Source organism: Hemicordylus capensis, chromosome 1, assembly GCF_027244095.1.
Source record: "Hemicordylus capensis ecotype Gifberg chromosome 1, rHemCap1.1.pri, whole genome shotgun sequence".
Lineage (NCBI taxonomy): Eukaryota > Metazoa > Chordata > Lepidosauria > Squamata > Cordylidae > Hemicordylus > Hemicordylus capensis.
The window spans coordinates 352,665,421-352,684,859 of NC_069657.1; the positions used below are offsets into that span (position 1 = coordinate 352,665,421).

Genomic DNA, 19,439 nt, shown 5'->3' on the forward strand with positions numbered 1-19,439 from the left:
ATAATGCCTTTCAGCATCTTCCTATATCGCTGCTGCCCGATATAGTACCAGCAGAAATTCAAACCGGCAACCTTCTGCTTGTTAGTTAAGCATTTCCCCGCTGTGCCACTTAAAGTGACTACAGAATTATAGGCCTGCAATATTCTAGTAGGTCATCTGGTCCAATTGCTCAGACTTTGAAGAAATTTCTTCATTATAAGCATGGTATCTATGCCATCCAAATTACAGTGTGTGGTACTTTGTGCTACATATTGTAAGAGTATTGCTGTTAAGCTCTGTCAGCTCAAGAAAGTAAGCTACGCCATGAGCTGCAGGGCAAAGGCCAAATTAAAAAATCCCCAGGGTCATAGTCAATCTGATAAGGGGAATATGGAATGGAAAAATATATGGGGGGATTCTAAACTAAGTGGAAATTCTTTGTCATCTGTATAAATTTACAGCTCAGTAATCCTGAGTACACTGTTGGGTACACCCCAGTGTAATTTCTCTCTGACTGACATAATCTGAATGATGTTTCTAAGATACAGATTTCCTTTCCAACAGCAGGTGCTTGTTTGCCTAGAATTTATAACAAACCATTAGCAAATATTACTGTTGTGTTTAAAAGTTTTAAGACAGCCATTCTGGCAAAGAAGCTGACCATTATTCTGCAGTACTTGTATTGGAAGTCACCTAATGGTGCACTGGGGAAGGAACTTGCCTAGGAAGCAAGAGGTTGCTGGTTCAAATCCCCGCTGGTATGTTCCCCAGACTATGGGAAACACCTATATCGGGCAGCAGCGATAGAGGAAGATGCTGAAAGGCATCTCATACTGTGTGGGAGATGGCAATGGTAAGCCCCTCCTGTATTCTACCAAAGACAATCACAGGGCTCTGTGGTCGCCAGGAGTCGACACTGGGTCAACAACAACTTTACTTGTATTGGAAAGGGCACTTCAGACAAACCTCCTGCTGCAGAGTAAACCATGAATGAAGTTTCATGTTGTGTACTGTACAAGGGGTGGGGTTTAAAAGAAGCCTACTCTTACTCTCATTGTTTCCCTCCTAGGTCTCTTCATGTAAAATGGCTGGTGTGCAAATCATTCCTCAAGCTTTATATCTGAGCAACATGCTGAAAGCTGTGAAGATAAGAGAGAGAATGCCTGAAGACCTTGTCAGGTGCTCCAATGGAATAATCCATCATTTTCAGACTATGCACCGATACACCATAGAGATGTTCAGGATGTGCCAATTTTGCCCTCAGTTCCAGCAGATACTTCAAAAAGCCCTTATCGACCAAGCAACCCAGACCTCACTAGAACGTCAGCGGAAGCTGAACTGGTGTCGAGAAGTTAAAAAACTTATGCCATTGAAGACTAATGGTGAGTCAGGCTTATTGTATCATTGCACTAGCGGTACATATACATTTTATTTATTAATGAAATTTGTGAGTGTTGTATTGCTAAAATTGTTCTTTCAGAAAATTAGAATAATGAAAGAGTTGTTAGTATTTCCTTTTTAATTATGTATAATTATGTTTTAAGTATGTCTAATTTCAAACACCTAGGTTTAGGGGTTTTTTCAACTTTCTGCACCTGTCAATTACAAATCTGTTTCACTTTGTGTGCATGTTTGCTGGTCAATGACTGAATAAACTTATAACTAACTAACTAACTTTGTGTGCATGTGCAACATGGACAGTTCCAGACTACAGTGGTATTCTGAACAGCAGTGCAGAACATGAGCAAAGTGGTTTTCTGAATACTGCAGAAGGTTGCAAGTTCCCTTCCTGGCATCTCCAAGATAAGGCTCTGAGAAACCCGTGCCTGAAACCTTGGAGAAGCCGCTGCCAGTCTGTGTAGACAATACTGAGCTAGATGGACCAATAGTCTGACTCGGTATAAGGAACTTCCTATGTTCCTAAGCACCCAGGGAGGATATACAAGTAATCTGAATATCCCCTTTTGGAGATCCCAGTGTGATCTGAAATGGTGATTCGTGCATTTCCTCCCTGGTTTTCATGGTACTTCCTCACAGCATCCAAAACTGCCCTGATTATCTTATTGGGAACTGGAACCAACTGGCTGCAATGTTACCTTTTATTAATGCAACTACTGTATTGAATTTATGTATGTTTCCATTATAGTTTTCCACCTTTCTTCCAAGGAGTCTGAGCATTGTATTTGGGCATTAGCTTATGGGACTTAAAATTAATTTGGGCCCCATTTAAGAAAAAATAGTCTCTTCAAACCAGTTTAAGAGCCAAAGGCTACTTTAAATGGCTCTATGAAGTGGTGGTGATCATGCAGTAAGCCATTCACTTTAGTGGGTCACTTTCACAACTGGTTGTGCTAGTGTGTGAATTGCTATAACTAAGTGGTGAGCCATTCTACACAAACATCTTAATTTGTGGTACTTCATACATGAATGTTTGTTTGTTTGTTTGTTTTTGCATTTATATATCTCCTTTCGTTAAAAGACAACCCCAAGGCGGTTTACAAAAGTTAAAACATACAATAAAAAGACAATAAAAACATCAAGCTAAAAAGTATAAAAACAGGCATAAAAACAATACAACAAATAAAAACACACAGAAGCAGCAGTAAAAATGATTATGTAAAAGCCTGGGTAAAAAGCCAAGTCTCTACAAGCTTTCTAAAAGCCGTGATGGAGTCCGAGGAACGAATGGCCACTGGGAGAGCATTCCAGAGTCCATGTTTACATTTGCTTAGGCCACCTTCCTTGATTTTGAATGCTTGAAAAGAGACATTTCAACATAAAGACAAACAAGCCGGTTCAAACGTTTCATGTAGATAGACCTTATGAATTTGTACACCCTATGAACATAAACTGCCTCCTGAAATGCACTGGATACGTATGTGGTTCTTGTGAAATCAGGCAGAGAACCATCAGTCTCAAGTTAAGAATATTAGATGGTGTTTTATATCTATCCTGGTAGGATTCTTTTTCACAATATTTTTCAGATCAGCACACAAGTGTTAATAGGATTTATAAGATGCCTTCAGATATTCTGTCCCATCAATGTGTTCCAGTTTCAAACGTTTAGGGACCTGTTGTGGAACTAGAATCCATTGTGGAATTTAAGGTCTCCTTCCCCCCCCCCCGCTTTACATTGAGTTTTATATCGTCTCTGACATGACTGTTCTAATATATTAAAAACAATCAGCTGCATTTATCATGATGCATGATTTGCCACTTTAGTTATGAATAGAAGGAAAGTGTTGCTGTGATCACTACTGTACAGGTATTGTCTAAATTGAATAAATGAAATGAGTCCTTCCCAGATGAATTACAACCTAGGTAAGGTGTATAGGCAAATATGGAAGAAAACTAGATCACTCATTGCAGGAAACATAGAATGTGGAGGCCTTGATGGTTCAAGATAGGCTTAAAGAAATAAAAATAGTCATTCTCCAAAGACAACACAACTAGTTCTGCCTGCCCAAGGAACTTTCTGTGTTTTGATCGGCAACCCTCCATATTTTATAACACTCCTTTTGAAACTGAAGGGATTTTGAAAAGCAGCTTGTGATATAGTATGAGGGTTTGCTATTTTTTAAGGAGGGAAATATTAAAATCCCACTAGGAATGTCCAAGGTCTTGGGCATGCCTGAAGTAACCAAGATCCAAAAAGCTAATAAGTTTGGAGGATGGATTTAAAGGGGATGGACGTGGTTTGTAAAGCTGCAGACTTCATTATATAGGAGACTTACACAGGACAATGCTAAAGCTATTTATAAATGTCTTGCAAGGTTTCTAACAGTGCGCCTATTGTACAGTGTGGTACAAAACTCAAGTTAGGCCTTACATTAGTATTGCTATATTCTAATATGTACCTGAAACCTATAGTTTTATTTTGAGTCATAGACAGATGAAAAATTCTACCTGCTTATGAAATCCTAAATTTGCATAGCTAAGTTCTTTCCAGCTATGGTAGATATTCCAATTTATCCTCTTAAATGAGCATTTTAGTGGAAAAGGGAGAGGAAGAATACTCAGTTTCAAATGTTATAGAAATACAAAAAAGATGATGTGTGTGTTGCACATTTTCTTTCTACAGTTGATACCTGTGAGGATCCATTTCCAGTTTTCCAGTATTGACTTGCTCACCTCTGGGGTGGGAAACCACCTTGAATGCACATGCACAGGTTGCTGCTTCAGACATTACATCAGAAGCATAGAAAGAGGATGTGCACAGCATTCGCACATCCTCTTTTTGTTACTTCCTAAAATGTCTGCAGTTACCCATAGATAGAAGTTTCTGTGTATTATTAGTTCATCACATTTTCTTATCTCCCAAATTTTCCAGTAGCCTAATCATGCAAACTGCTGTCTATATATTTAATTCTCTTAGCCGGCATGCATGTCCTGGATTTGGCGGCGGAAATCTCGCGACACATTGCGAGAGTTCCCGGCCTTGGGCGAGAGTTGTGGGCAAGAGGCCATGCCATCCCAAGTGAGGAGGAGGCAGTGGTGGCCCGGCCTGGCCTGGCCGCCGGGAGCAGGAGGCAGCGGCGGGACAGCCAGGCACCGGCGAGAGGGCAAGGGGGTGGGGAAGCGAGTGAGGCAGCCTGGGGCCAGAGGGAAATGGGCAGCGGGACTCCCCAGTTCGCCTCTCAGGAGGAGGAACTGCGGTGGTGGGGCCCTTTTCAGCCCTCCACCACCCAGTAAGGAGGACCCGGCAGCTCGCAGCCTAGGGTGGGAGGGAAACAGGCAGCGGGACTCCCCAATTTGCCGCTTGGGAGGAGGAACGGCTGCAATGGGCCCCTTTTTGGCCCTCCGCCGCTCGGTAAGGAGGACCTGGCTGTGGCAGCGATGAGGTCCGGCTGTAAGTTGATCAGTGCGGGTGGGAGTGTGGGGCAGGGAGGAGAGGAATGGAAGGGAAGGGAGGGCAAGATAGAGTGGGGAAGGGGGCAAGAGAGGGGGAGGGGCAGGAGGGAGGGGGCAAGAGATAGTGGGGTAGGGGGAGGGAGGGCAAGAGAGTGGGACAGGAGGGAGGGAACAGCCGGCCCCTAAGAGCACGCAGATGCTCTGTGCGGGTCGGCTAGTTTGTAATTAATATGGGCTAAATGTTACCAAAACTAAAACAAAGCTAAGAGAACTCAGGGGCGGGGAGGGAGGTGCACATGCACACGAGTGCACATGCATATGTTCCCAACTTAGTTCCCAAACTCATTGGACTGTGGAAGTATTTTGAGTGGGCTAGTTGTCAACAGTGAGTGTGAGGGAGAATGCAGCACAAGCAGTTAAGAAGGCTTCACTTCCAGGTTAAGGGTTAGAAGTTTATAACTTCCAACTTAGAACTGACAGGTGGGACCCAACGGCCTTTTAATGTGCCACATTATTTAAATGTTTGAAAGCCACTAGTCTGTAGTTCTGTTCCCTTGCTTTCCTGCATTAGGAGATCTCTTCATCTTTCAAAGCAGTGAGAGAACAACAAAGAGAGAAGCATAAAAACTGGATTTTGGGATGAATCTTGGAAAGCAGGGAAATGGGCTTGTAACTCACTAAATCTCTTGTGAAACAGTTTTCAGTATAATCCCCCCTCCACATGGTCTAAGGAAGCTTTTTTCCATGCCTTTTGAGAATGGAAAAGCAACATAAGAATTGACAAAATTGCATGATCAAATAGCATGACAAAATTGCATGGAAAGGCACCCGATCAAAGGCGTAGCAAGGTTGGAGTGGGCCCAGAGACAAGATTTTAAAATGCCTCCCCCCGCCCCCGAAGCTCAGCTCATGATGTAAAGAAATCTTAAATGAGGCTGAATAGTGGTAACAAAAAGCATAGGAGATATAGATATATATATATTTGATCTATATATATATAACCTATGCTCCTAAAAAGCATAGTTAGGAGAGAGAGAGAGAGAGAGATAACCTATGTGCCACAATAGAACATCATCCTAAATTATTTTTTTAAAAGGTTTGTAAATTGTGGACGATGCAAGTCATTTAATGGTACTAGGGAAAGACATGCTGTTCTGGTAGCTCCAGGTCTTAACACTCGCATCAGTTTCAGAGGATGAATACAACTGAAGGAAGCCCGGGCGGATGCGTGGCTGGGGGAGTCAGTCATGTGACTTGCCTCTGGGGGCCCCCCAAGGCAGTGGGCCCCCAGACAACTGTCTCCCTTTGCACTATTATAGTTACGCCCCTGCACCTGATTGCACATGCATGGCCTTCTATGTATGCAGCTTTGTAGGAACATAAGGAATCACCATCAGCTTTCTGTTAAGTCTTCCTTGTTCCTCCCTGACTGCGTATGCTTTTAGTATACCCCAGGAGGAATGGAAGAAACCGTGTAATATGGCAGTGGCTGGGTGTGCGGCAGTGCACCTTATATAGGGGTAGGCTGATTGGCTGATGAAAAGTTCTCAAAAGAATATATAATGGCAGAGCTGTGTGTACAGAAGGTTCTGTGCACTTTTTGGGGGGTGGGGGGCATTATTTATGCCATACATTAAATGTCTAAAGACATTTTTTTATCTTAGCCAAAACACTTGAAATTTTTCATTTTTACAATCGCAGATGAATCTTTAGAAGGCACATTGTTGATTGTCCTTTTTTCCAAAGCGAGGAAATAAATGCACCTATGATTTCCTGTGATTTAAATAAATACACCTATGATTTCATAACAAATAATTGTAACGTAGGTGTACAAAATGTAGTTGTGGAAATTAGGTTGATTCATGCACCGAGGATATGAGGAGGGAACATTGTTGTTGATTTTGTTTTGTTTTTTTTAAACAAAAGGATTGAAACTATGTCATTTAAAATTCCAAAGTCTACTGACTAGCAATTTCACTTCTATAATGAATAGGCATTCCAGTTTACCCTAACCACACCCACTTGGAAAGTCCAGTGTGTACTTTACAGTTCAAATGTCTCCACATCAGAACAAGAAGTACAATAACTGTTACTCAATTGCTAGGCAGTATCTTAATACTGGGGAATTCCAAGTGCTGCTTAGGGAATTTTGAACTGGTGGTTCTCAATAAAGAACTGAAAGCAAGAACACACAAGAAAAAAAAGCACTCTTATCTTTGCTCTAGATTTTGCAAAGGGAAAATTTTGGCAGGATATGATGATTGTCCTACTTGTAGGCCATTTTTTCTTCTTGCTGAGCCAGACAACTGCAAATCAGACTGGTCAATGTCATGAGTTTTTTTTAATCCTTGCATGAATCATATCATTCAATATCTTTTGTTTTTAATGTGATTGCTCCAATATGATTCAGAAAGGGAATTCACAGCAGTGGAGTGGATTTACACAGTGCTTTGTGAAATTAAGTATCTGGCTCATTATAGAAAATGTTTCGACCTTGAACTGGTTTAGATTACGTCTAAGTTATGCTCAGACATTTGGACCTCTGGCAGTCTGGTCAGGAGGAGTGTAAAAATGGGATCTTATTAAGGTACAATTCAGGCATTTGTTGTCTTGTTTTTAAACAGAATGAAAACCATCTGTATGTGTTACTGCAGTGCAAATAAATGGCTGTTTAAAAGCAGGGGGGAAATCAAATTGAGGTAATCATCTTTCCATGCTGCAAAGGCCTCTTCTGTTCCTGACCCACCTTTGGCCAAACAGCAACCCCAAAACATCCAGTTAACTTCTGTAGGCTTTTTGTGTCCCTTTTACAATCTGAGATTGCAGCTATAATGGGAAGCCCCTTTCATGAAACAGTTCACACACACCCCTCTCCTTTATGAAATGGGGCCCTGCCCCCACTTTTGTGATCTTTACAGGAGGAACTGAGCAGGGTGAAAAGATTCCCCTCATTGCAGCTACTTTTAAGGGAAGCTTTCCACAGTGTAATATGCTGGTTAAAATTCTCCCCCTCCCTCTTATGCAAAGTTACTCTTATCAGAATTGTGCTGGGGATCTTTTTGATGTCACTGCAGCAGCAACATTAAAAGGGGGAGCCCTCCCCTTTGTCAAGAAGTGTCCTGCCAAGAAGCAAGGGAGATTCCAATTCTGTAGTAAAAGGCAACTTTTTAAGGGCAGAATTGCTCCTTTGAAACAGACTTTGGACTCCCTTTCTGCAGTCCCAGCCTCCATTTGCTTATCTCTTCACACACTTCAGGCAATCCTTTCCAGGGGGAGGTCATTATGTCCTTTGCTTCAAGATTTCCCCCTGCATAAATAGTTCAATAGTTTAGGGAGGAAAGCCGGTCTTGTGGTAGCAAGTATGTATTGTCCTCTTTGCTAAGCAAGGTCTGACCTGGCTTGCATTTTAATGGGAAACTACATGTGAGCTCTGCAGGATATTGATGGGGCCACTCTGGGAAGAGCAAGAAGGTTCCAAGTTCCTTCCCTGGCATCTCCTTCCTGCAACCTTGGAGAAGCCCTTACAGTGCATACATAGTGCAGCAAGAGTGATTGTATTGGGGAAATACTGCTAGACCCAGGCATGCATTACAATCTATTTTGTGGGGATTTCCTTTGCAACCATGAGAGCTAGAAACTTGCATGTTTGTATTATATAGGAATTAGAAAACTGAAATTCTCAAGATTCCAAACAAATATCTTAATTAGCAAGAACAAAAATGCCTAGTCCTTGGGGTGACTGGTCAAGAATATTTGCCTTTTTATTTCCATCATACTGAGGCTATAATGAAGGAAAATTTAAAATGACAATTTCTTACAAAGTATTTGATTTTTCTTTTGTTTACCCATTTGTTGTAACTCCTCTGGAAAGGAAATGCAAAACCTGTATAGACTAGTGCTGATTATGTGCACTCTGAACACCTTAGAGGAAGCTATGTCCTTGTGGCATCCAGGATATTTTCAGTCCCTACCTGCTGGGCTAGTGTAAATGGAATTGAAGTATGGGGAAATACATCTAGCCATGTCACTAATTAAATGGCTTGTTGAGCTTTATAGTTGTGTTGAAAGCTAAGATACTTTTCTCCTTGAATATGAAGAAACCAGCATATTAACCTTTGAGAAATGGCCAAAAATTAAACTCATAGGACCTGCACAAACCGGCACTGAATGCTCTGTGAGAGTGTCTTTTATGAGGATTAACCTTTTCATCTGTAATAGATGTTAGTCATTAGAGCGTCATTGGATTAGAACAGTGATCCAGTGATTTGCATAATATTTTAATCCCCAATCTGTGTTCAGTTTAATGAAATAGAAGAATATTTGACTCTTACCATTTGTTCCCAGGCTGCAGAGGATACTGTAGTGGACAAAAATAGTGGACAAAAATAGACAAAAAAAACACTCCCCCCGCGCATGCGCACCTTTTTTCCTCTCTTGTGTGTTTGGAGAATGGATGGTCCCTGGGAAGCTTTAATTCTTTCCGTGGAACTCCAAAACCATCACTAGTTCATATGGTATGGATGCCTGCAGAAGCACAGTTGTCATCCACACAGGACAGAGCCTACTCTGTGGCTGCCCCAAGATTGTGAACTTCTCTATGAAGTCCCATGCTCCCACTGCTGCCTTGGTTTTTGCAGGCCTATGAAAACTGCTCTATTCAAATTTTTTGGCAGTAACTATTGGCCTGCTGAATGTGGTTGTCCTGCTGTGCCTGGTTTTAGCAGCTACTGTTTTGCTTTGTTGTCATTTTCTTCTTTTTAGTGGCTAACATCCAGCATAGCATTATGGGGGTGGAGCACAACCTTCGCCTTCAAAGAGAGGCTGCTTCAGAGCTGAGAACAGCAGGGTGTATGGGGAGTAGGAGTGATTGTTGCTACTCTCCCCTCCTTCCAAAAGTACTTTTTGGTTTTCAGGAATATCTCACTGAGGTTTGTGCTTCCTGGAAATTAAAAAATACTTTTGGAGAGAGTAGCTAAAATGTCCCGTCCCCCCCGTAAACTCCACAAGTGGCTGATCTTAAAGCAGCTAATCTGATATCGTAATGCTGCACTGGATGTCAGCCACTTATTTTATTGTCCTTTTTATATGTTTTGCATTTTTTAAATGCAAAATTTAATTATGTTTTGCATTTTTAATGCAAAAAAAAAAACTAATGCAAAAAAATACTGCCTGGGGTCCTGGACGAAAGGCAGTTTAAAAATATATTTATTCATTTTTTAATTTGTCATATTTCTATACCTCCTGATATGTACATCTCTAGGCAGTGCACTCTAGGCAATAACAAATTAATTAATATAGAATGGAGGTAGTGCTCTGCAGCTCCGTGGCAGAATACATACTTTGCATACAAAAGGTCCTAGGCTCAATCCCTGGCATCTCCAAGTAAAGTTGAGAAAACCCCTGTCTAAAGAGAGCCCTGAGGATCCACAGACAGTCAATGCAGATCTGTTTGCTTAAAATATTTATATCTCATCTTTTTGAGATACAGAGCCAGACAGACCAATGGTCTGACTCGTAATAAGGCAGCTTCATATGTTCATATGGAGCTCTTATCTTTGAAGTATCTAATTTGAAATGTGTACACTACATATGACCTGTGTTTTGTTGTTTTTTAAATGTATATTTAAATCTATCCCATTGTCTTTTTTTACAGGTGATGGAAATTGTCTGATGCATGCTACATCCCAATACATGTGGGGTGTCCAAGATGTTGACTTAGTCTTGAGAAAAGCCCTGTTTAGTGCACTTAGGGAAGTTGATACACGTAACTTCAAACTGCGTTGGCAACGAGAGACACTAAAATCACAGGAGTTTGTGGCAACGGGACTCTGCTATGACACTAGGGTAAGTCAGTCTGATTTTTGTAGCAAAGTATGTTTCAAACCTTCATATGGTTGGGTTGATCTTGATTTCCTGTGTATAATTACAGGATGGGAAGCAATTATCAAAACAAGTTAAGAAAGTAAAATTGCAGGGCTGTCAACCAATTAAAACATTTTATTGCATTAACTGTACTGCATTGCCCAATCTATTAACAAAGAGTTTCACTACTGTGGAGTTTCCAAATTAAGTAACCTTCACAGAGATGGGTGATTTCCATGGACCACCCACGTCTCCAAAAGATGGCATATCCCTATTCTTCCTGTTATGGAAAGATGCTCTTGGGAAAACTTCATCTCCTCTCTTAGGCAAATGTAAATAGGCATAGACTTTTCTGCAGAGAATCCTGCCATGTGGTGCATCTTCCTCTTATTTATTTATTTAATTTTATTTATTCGATTTCTATACCACCCTTCCAAAACTGGCTCAGGGTGGTTTACACAGATAAATAATAAATAAATAAGATGGAATACTGTCCCCAAAGGGCTCACAGTCTCTTGGCTTTTGGATGCAACATGCTGGTTAAAACAGAAATTGCCCTCTGTATATTTAGTCCTGTTCTCTTCTGTCCTCACTAACCTACCCTAAAGCAACAGCCCAAGTTGACAGTAAACCCTCCCTTCTCTGGCAGAGTGTAACAGAAGTAAAGATGGAATAAAGTTCAAGCAACAGAATTGCTTCTCAGTCCTACACTTTTTAAGCTTGCAAATGACTACATACCTGGTTACTGTGGTGAGGCAGAATCTCCTTCAGGCAATCAGTTTCAGAAGCTTTTGTAAACTGGAAGACCTTTTGAGAAGGGGTTTCTTTCCCTTTTAAAGGCATGTCATATTGAAAATAGATTGTGTGGGTAAGCAATCAAGTAAACCTTGTTGTGAGCTAGTAAGCTTGGGGGTTTATTTGCCAGGCTGCAACAGGGGTAGTTCAAAAGCCCATATGGTTGGCTCTGATTAAAAACTCCTGGTTCACATACCATGCCAAGCAACAAACGCTAAAATCATGCAAGGGAGTTGCACAATCACATTCATTCATTCATTCGATTTCTATACCGCCCTTCCAAAAATGACTCAGGGCGGTTTACACAAAGATATAACAAACACATAAGATGGAACCCTGTCCTTGAAGGGCTCACAATCTAAAAAGAAACATAAGATAGACACCAGCAACAGTCACTGGAGGTACTGTGCTGGGGGTGGACAGGGCCAGTTACTCTCCCCCTGCTAAATAAAGAGAATCACCACATTAAAAGGTGCCTCTTTGCCAAGTTAGCATGGCCATTGGAAATAATGGCTATGTGATCATACAACTCCCTCACATGATTTCAGCATTTGCGCAAGTGCTATCTAGCACAACTTGCATTTGGAAGACATAGCAGCGTCTGCGGTGCACAAAGCACCCATGGAACACTATGCCATTATTGAGCCACTGCATGATTTAATCTGTAGTTATGCCACTAATCAGTTATAGTCTTTCAGGCTCCATACAGCTAGAATGCAGGTAATATAAATTAACTTAATTCAGAAGCAGCAAAGGAAAAATACTTTTGCAAGCTGTTTTGGCATGTAGGACTCTAATCTTGCATAATAACTGATATCTCTTGTTTTTCCCCATTAGAACTGGGAGGATGAATGGGAGAACCTAATCAAGATGGCATCAGCAGAAACATCAGTTGCCCACAGGGGGCTTCAATATAACTCATTGGAAGAAATCCATATATTTGTCCTTGTTAACATCTTAAGGCGACCTATCATCATTGTTGCAGGTAGGCACTCAAAGATTTAACAGGAAACATTAAGATTGCATCTTTTTTTTAAAAAAAACTTCACATTTTTGTTTTATTTTTATTGCCTATTTTTTGTTTGGCCATATCACACTGACTTCCCTGAATGATGCTGTTCAAAAAGATTATTGTGTTCTAGAAGTACTAAGCCCAATGGATGGCACATTCTAGTGTGAGACAGGCCATGCCTCTAGGAACAGAGTTTTAATGCCGTTTAACTATGGTAGAAAGGAAACTGACAGCTTGGCAGAAGAACCTGCCATTCATAGGAACAGGAAGACACACAATCATTTAATCTGAACACACATTTGGGCTGGATAGGGCCAGTTGCTCTCCCCCTACTAAATAAAGAGAATCACCTCTTTTAATAGGTGCCCCTTTGCTCAGTTAGCAGGGAAACAGCAATTATTTTTATAGCAACTATTGTAGCTTTAATATTTTCTCACAAAAACTTGTTGATGTTTTTGTGATAATGTAGACATCAAAACAGAAATATCTTATTTGGTCTATTACTGGCTGCAGACTTGTCTTTAACTAAACTTCTTTTTTCCTTTTTCAACTGAAATAGATAAAATGCTTCGAAGCTTGCAATCGGGTTCGAGCTTTTCACCTCTGAATATTGGTGGGATTTACTTGCCTCTTCACTGGCCAGCAGAAGAGTGTTACCGCTATCCCATCATCCTGGCCTATGACAGTATGCATTTCACACCACTGGTCATTCTGAATAACAGTGGCCCAGGTAGGTCTCAGAAGATTATTCCTGTGTTCTGTACTTTTTTGTTCACTGCTATGTTATGTCTGTGACTGTCCCCATTTCATTCCATAAGAACAATGTTTCCTTTTCCACAGAATTCCGGGTAATCCCATTGGTCAGCTGTGAAAGAGGCCAGTTTGAAGACTTGAAGGTGCACTTTCTAACAGACTCTGAAGAAAGGGAGAAAGAAAAGCTGTTAAGAGACTACCTAATGGTGATAGAAATTCCTGTGCAAGGCTGGGACCCTGGGACAACAAATCTCATTAATGCTGCAAAGTGAGTCTAATGCTTTGAGTAATGTATTCAGTCTCTTGCTTCCAGGTATTCTTTGTGTTCTTTTCAGAGAGTGAATTCTCTGCATTTATTTATTTGTTTATTTGTTTAGTGCATTTTTATACCGCCCTTACCCAAGGTCTAAGGGCGGTTCACAACAAATAACAAAACATTAAAATCAATTAAATATTAAAAAACAGCTTAAAACAAATCAATAAATAATCCAAAATTTAAGAAGTTACAAAGTTAAAAAGCTAAAAGGCCCGAGTAAAAAGATAAGTCTTTAGACTCTTTTTTAAAAGCCGCTTGAGATGGGGAGACCACGCCCCATGGGAAGCACGTTCCAAAGTCTCGGGGCGACAACAGAGAAGGCCCGTCCCTGGGTGGCCACCAGATGACATGAAGGTAGACACAGAAGAGCCTCCCCTGATGTATGCAGTGGACGATGGGGATCATACAGTGCCACATTTAGTCCTGGAGAATTCAAAAGTGTCCACTACCAAACACGTACAAAAAAACTTTGATTCACTCTTGAAAATACAGTTCTAGTGAACATTTCAAAGAAAATCCAGATCTAGCGAACATTTCAAAGGCCTCAGCTTGAAAATTATATGATTTCGTTTATATAATGTATATAATATATAAATAATTTTTCAGGCAATTCATCACATTTGTATCCTATCCTTCCACCAGGGAGCTGAGGGCAGGATGAGGTTACTCTATTTTCTGCTCACAACATTCCTATGATGTTGGATCACTGATCCAAGTCCAGCACTATTCACTGCAGTATATCCAGTGCTTCACAAAGCTAGTATTCCCATGACTAGATCATCCTTTTTGCTTCAGCTGTCTTGTGTTCCATTGTTTTTCTGGTGCAATATGGAATAGCTTCCTGTTTTGCTGGCCTGTGGAAATTAATAAGGTTTTGTATTAGTATTTGAATAGCTTCCTACTCTTAATTGCAGTTTGGGAACTCAAAAGAGAAATTCAAGGCTAAGTTCTGATCTAGGCTGATGAGCATTATGCCTGTTTACTTCCAGAATCTGATATACACATTACTAACTAGCACATGAGTGAGGAGAAGAGAAAAAGGCTTAGCTAAACACTCTTTCTGGATGTGTTATTTTTAAAAAATGTGTATATATATTTTTTTAAAAAATGTTTACTCTGCCTTTCAGCACCAGCTTTCGCTGCAGAGAACAACATGAATTAAAAAGAAGTGCTCACATTCTCTGCACTGCTACTGCAACAGAAGTGGCTAGAGCCTGGTTGCGCTTCTTCCTTCTTTCACAATCCAGCAGCAGCAGAGGGGCATGTGATTTTTGCTACTCCCTGCTCCCTCCTAAAGGACTAGTCACTTGCAGGAATATGTCCGTGCGGGCTGTCAACGCTGGGTTTTGATGGAAAATGCTTTCCATGTAATGGGAGAGAGATCCAGCAGTTGGGAGAGGAGTGAAGGAATGCTTCATGGAATCACAGCATTTTAGAGGTGGAAGGGACTTTGGAGGTCTTCCAGTCCAGCTCCTACTGAGTGCAAGAATGAGTGAAGGGCCCTTTAAAAGGACCACACCCTGCTTATCCCCAGCCTAGTACTGAGACAGGGTGGTGTTAATTACTAAAAGTTACATGAAAGACTAGTGCAGGCAGTTTTCCTTTTCCAGAAGCATGGAGATGGTACCCTCTCCCCTGCTCCCCTTTCCCCGCTTATGTTAGGTAGCAATACCCTGCATTTAAAAATAGGAACTTCAGCTTTTAATGATACACTTTTGATGATATAGGAGAGCAGCTATTTCTCCTTTCTAGTTTTCTTCCAGTATGTTAAGTTTGTTACCTTTACCAGTTCCTTGTTTCTTTGTCTTGAAGGTTGGATGAAGGCAACTTGCCCAGAGAGATTAATCTTGTGGAGGATTACTTTCAGCTTGTGCAGCATGAATACAAGAAGTGGCAAGAAAATGTTGAGCCCGCTGGAAGAGAAACGGGTGCAAGGAACAGACTGGAATTGTCCTTATCCCAGCTCTCACTTGTGGAGGCAAAATGTGAAACTCCCAACTGCCCTTTCTACATGTCCGTAAGCACCCAGCCCTTCTGCCATGAATGTTTTGAACAGAGGCAGCAGAGGAATAAGATGAGGAGGCAGAACTTCCAAACAGGGTCTGAGAAACCCCTGGCGAGTGGATCCAGTTCACCTAAGGGGGAGCACCGTGAGCTTAGTGTACGGACACCTGAAGACCCAGTGACAGGGCCTCGCTCTGCGCCCCCCACAGCCCCAAGCCTTTTTCTGTACAGCGAAACCACTGCAATGAAGTGCAGGACCCCAGGCTGCCCATTCACCTTGAATGTGCAATGTAACGGATTCTGCGAACGCTGCTACAACTCCAGGGAACACGACCCTTGCAATAACCCAAATGACCCAGGACATTCAGGCTGTATGACATGTGAATTCTGCCTCAAGGATACCAATAGGACCTTCAATGGCATGTGCAGTACTTGCTTCAAAAGGACTAGAGACCTCTTGTCAAATGCCAGCTCAGGTGTTGTGCCTTCAGGTCATCAGAGATCCTCATCAGATCCTTCCCATCTATCACAGAGCCTCCTTCAACATTCATGCCAGGTAACAGCTGGCAGCAATCTGGTGGAAGCACCCCCACAAATTCAGCCCCAAAGATTTGAAGAGTGGAAGGGGAGCAGTAAATGTAGGAAACCTGCGTGCCACTTTTTTGGGACTCCTCAGAATGAAGGCTTTTGCACACTGTGTTATTTTGAGTACCGGGAGAATAAAGGTGAGCAAGTGAATGCACTTTTTATTTTACCTCATGGCATCCAGGTGGAAGGAGCTTCTGTTCCACCTGAAATTTCAAAGGAAGGGCAAATGCAAACAGAGTGAAGCAGCATAAATTGTCCCTTTTGCTAAGCAGGGTCCACTCTGGTTTGCATTTGAATGGGAGACTACATGTGTGAGATGTGTAAGCACTATAAGATATTCCCCTCAGGGGGTGGGGTTGCTCTGAGAAGAGCACCTGCATGTTGCCTGCCAAAGGTTCCAAGTCCCTTCCCTGGCATCTCCAAGATAGGGCTGAGAGAGGCTCCTGTCTGTAACCTTGGAGAAGCCACAGCCAGTCTGTGTAGACAATACTGAGCTAGATGGACCAATGGCCTGACTCGGTATAAGGTCGCTTCCTATGTAATGTTTGTGATTCTGATAACAATGTGGAACATGAAGCTGCTGCAGAAATGCTTGTAACTTCAGACTATTTTACAAAACATCAAATTCCAACCCTTTTCAAAAGTTTCTGAGATAGACAAGAGAATCCCAAATTGCACACACTTTGTAATACTGGGGATGCATTTTGTTACTGGGACACGTGAGGTTGATTCTGGTTTTCTAAGCCAGACTCTTGCTTGAACAAAATATGTAGTTTGAATTCAAAAGCGAGTGTGTCACTATAGTATGGGTTCTGTGGTATCCTGTGTAGCTGCTGTCTGATACAGTTAATCCATTACTTAAGCCAGCGTGGTGTAGTGGTTAGAGTGCTGGACTAGGACCGGGGAGACCTGAGTTCAAATCCCTATTCAGCCATGATACTTGCTGGGTGACCCTGGGTCAGTCACTTCTCTCTCAGCCTAACCTACTTCATGAGAAACTTAAGTATGTAGTACACCGCTCTGGGCTCCTTGGAGGAAGAGTGAGTTATTAAATGTAAATACGTAAATGGTCAGTCTGGTATTGAGCACAACAAGCATTTAAACTGCCAGGGAAAAATGGTCCTTCTCTGAGAGATCAGTGCATAGGGAGGTGGAAATAACTTCCTGTGGCTGAGAGTTTAATGTATAAAACCTGGCAAATTTTGTGGGTCTGGCTTGGTCTAGGGAGGAAATCCAACAAGACTAGCTTCAGATGGATGATCCATTTATTTGTGAGACTCTGGAATGCACTCTCTTTTGATAACTTTTTAAAAGTCCCTAAAGACTCTTTTTTCCCCCACCCAAGCTTTTTTAATTTGGCTATGGTTTTAAATTGTTCTAAGCTTTTCATTTTTTAAAGTTATTGTAAACCTCCCAGAGATGGAATTTTGGGGCAGTCTACAAATTTAATTTAAAATATAAAATTAGGGATGAAGCAAATATGAGTTTTCTGTTGGATGTGCGACATCATCAGCTGTGCCTTTAATATTTTGAGCACAATTGATCTGCTGGCAAACCACAAACTTGGAGGGAAAAATTAAAAGACAATTCTATAAAAATTCATAGCAACTCTAAAGATATTCTATGTCTTGTTTATTTTTTTACAAAGCCTAAAAATTGTTGGGCAAAAGCCTCTTAGATTAGTAACATAATCATTCCAAACATCTTTCCAACCAGCTAATTGGCAACACTGCCAGTAGGTACTCTTCACCCAAAAGAAACCATCTTCTGTTTAAACATATATCATACAAAATATTGATTCAAATCTTCTGCAGTTTTAGGAGGGTGGAACAGGATCTTCATGTTCACAAGGGGCTGCTACAGAGTCAGCAAGAGCATTGCTGAGCTGCATACCACGTACAAAGGAGGGGAGAGCAATTTTCACTGATCTCCCCTCCCTCTTAAAGTGGTGTTTGGCATCCAGAAATATGTCCCTGAGGGCTGCACAGCCGTCAGGCATATATTCCTGGCAAACAAATAGGGAAGGGAGATCAGTGAAAATCACTCACCCTCTATGTGCATGTTTGGCTACACTTTGGTTGAGCTCTGAAGTAGTCTTTTGCGAGCACGGAACTCCTGTTATGCTCATCTAACAGTACAAAATTCAGGTTCTAAAGAAGGGGAAATCAAGCATTGGAGTGAAGCAGGACAGTGGAGGGAGGGAAGTTTGAATTAGGTGTAGATTGAAGAGTTGGAAGGCAGGGGTTTTAAGGAGTTAGGGACTACTCATGGATCAGAAATAGAGAACTGTCACTCGCATGAAAGCAACCATTTATTGAGTAACTTAGTTCACCACTATTCAACAGTGTTTTGAAAGTGGACGTTGTTGCTTGTTAGGGTTGTCATCTCTGTGTGTCTGTCTGTCATTCCTGTAGCATCATCTATGTCCATTACATTTTTCAAAGAATTAGAGAACAAGTCCCTGTCCTGACAGACTTACAAGCTAGATACTGACACAAGAGAGAAAGGAAGGGAAATGAAAGCAGGAGGAAAAGAGGAAGACTATTTTACTACTCATATTTTACCTTAGTTACAATTAGATATGGGGACTAGTGGTGTGCATGAACCGGTTCGGCAGACCACTGAAACGGTTCGAAAGACTGGCGTTTGAACTGGTTCGGAGGCAGGGAGGGGGTTGCTTTAAGGCACAGGGTGGGTGTCCTTACCTCCCCCACCACGTTTCCCCTGCCAGTGCTGCCAGCCATTTCCAGTATTATGCTGACCAGGGTGGCAAGAGGGTATACAGCCGCCTTGCCGCAGCAATTTTGGCAGCAGCGCTGGCGGGGAAAACATGGTGGGGGAGGCAAGGACACCCTCTCATGTCTTAAAGCAACCCCACCCTCCCAGGAGTGCACGAAACTGGTTTCGTGCACATCCCTAATGGGGATTAGGGCTTGTGCCAAAGACTTAATGAAAAGTGAGCAGCAAGAGAGAGCAGAATTGTTTGAGAGCAAGAGACCTTCAGATAGCTGAGGGTATTGGAGCTGGAGGAGCGAAGGTCATGAGCAGAACTTGGACAGGTTCTGTTGTTTTCTGTTTTAGTTGCAGGACATGTAGACATTCAGAAGGTGGAACTGATCCCATCACTGTCTCTCCATAAAATGTTTGCTCGCCACAGCTGTTATAAGGTACAGGAGCCCTGCCAGGGAATACACAGTCAACCTATTATCTCATATTTAAAAAGGGATTGTGCTTTTGAATATTGCAGCTTATGCATCATTGTATTTTAATGATAGTCAA

At 41.7% G+C, this 19,439-nt stretch overlaps 1 protein-coding gene across 4 annotated transcripts in view; it reads left to right on the plus strand.

The window, feature by feature from the left end:
* TNFAIP3 (TNF alpha induced protein 3) overlaps positions 1–19,439 on the plus strand; it is a 32,569-nt gene that overhangs the window by 8,433 nt on the left and 4,697 nt on the right. For all 4 annotated transcript variants that reach the window (XM_053288990.1, XM_053289015.1, XM_053289000.1 and 1 more), the window contains exons 2-7: positions 1,049–1,361; positions 10,484–10,674; positions 12,325–12,472; positions 13,059–13,229; positions 13,340–13,520; positions 15,381–16,297. In XM_053288990.1, coding sequence (XP_053144965.1) covers positions 1,064–1,361; positions 10,484–10,674; positions 12,325–12,472; positions 13,059–13,229; positions 13,340–13,520; positions 15,381–16,297 — 1,906 coding nt within the window. In that variant the 5' untranslated portion in view covers positions 1,049–1,063. The remainder of the gene's footprint in view (positions 1–1,048; positions 1,362–10,483; positions 10,675–12,324; positions 12,473–13,058; positions 13,230–13,339; positions 13,521–15,380; positions 16,298–19,439) is intronic.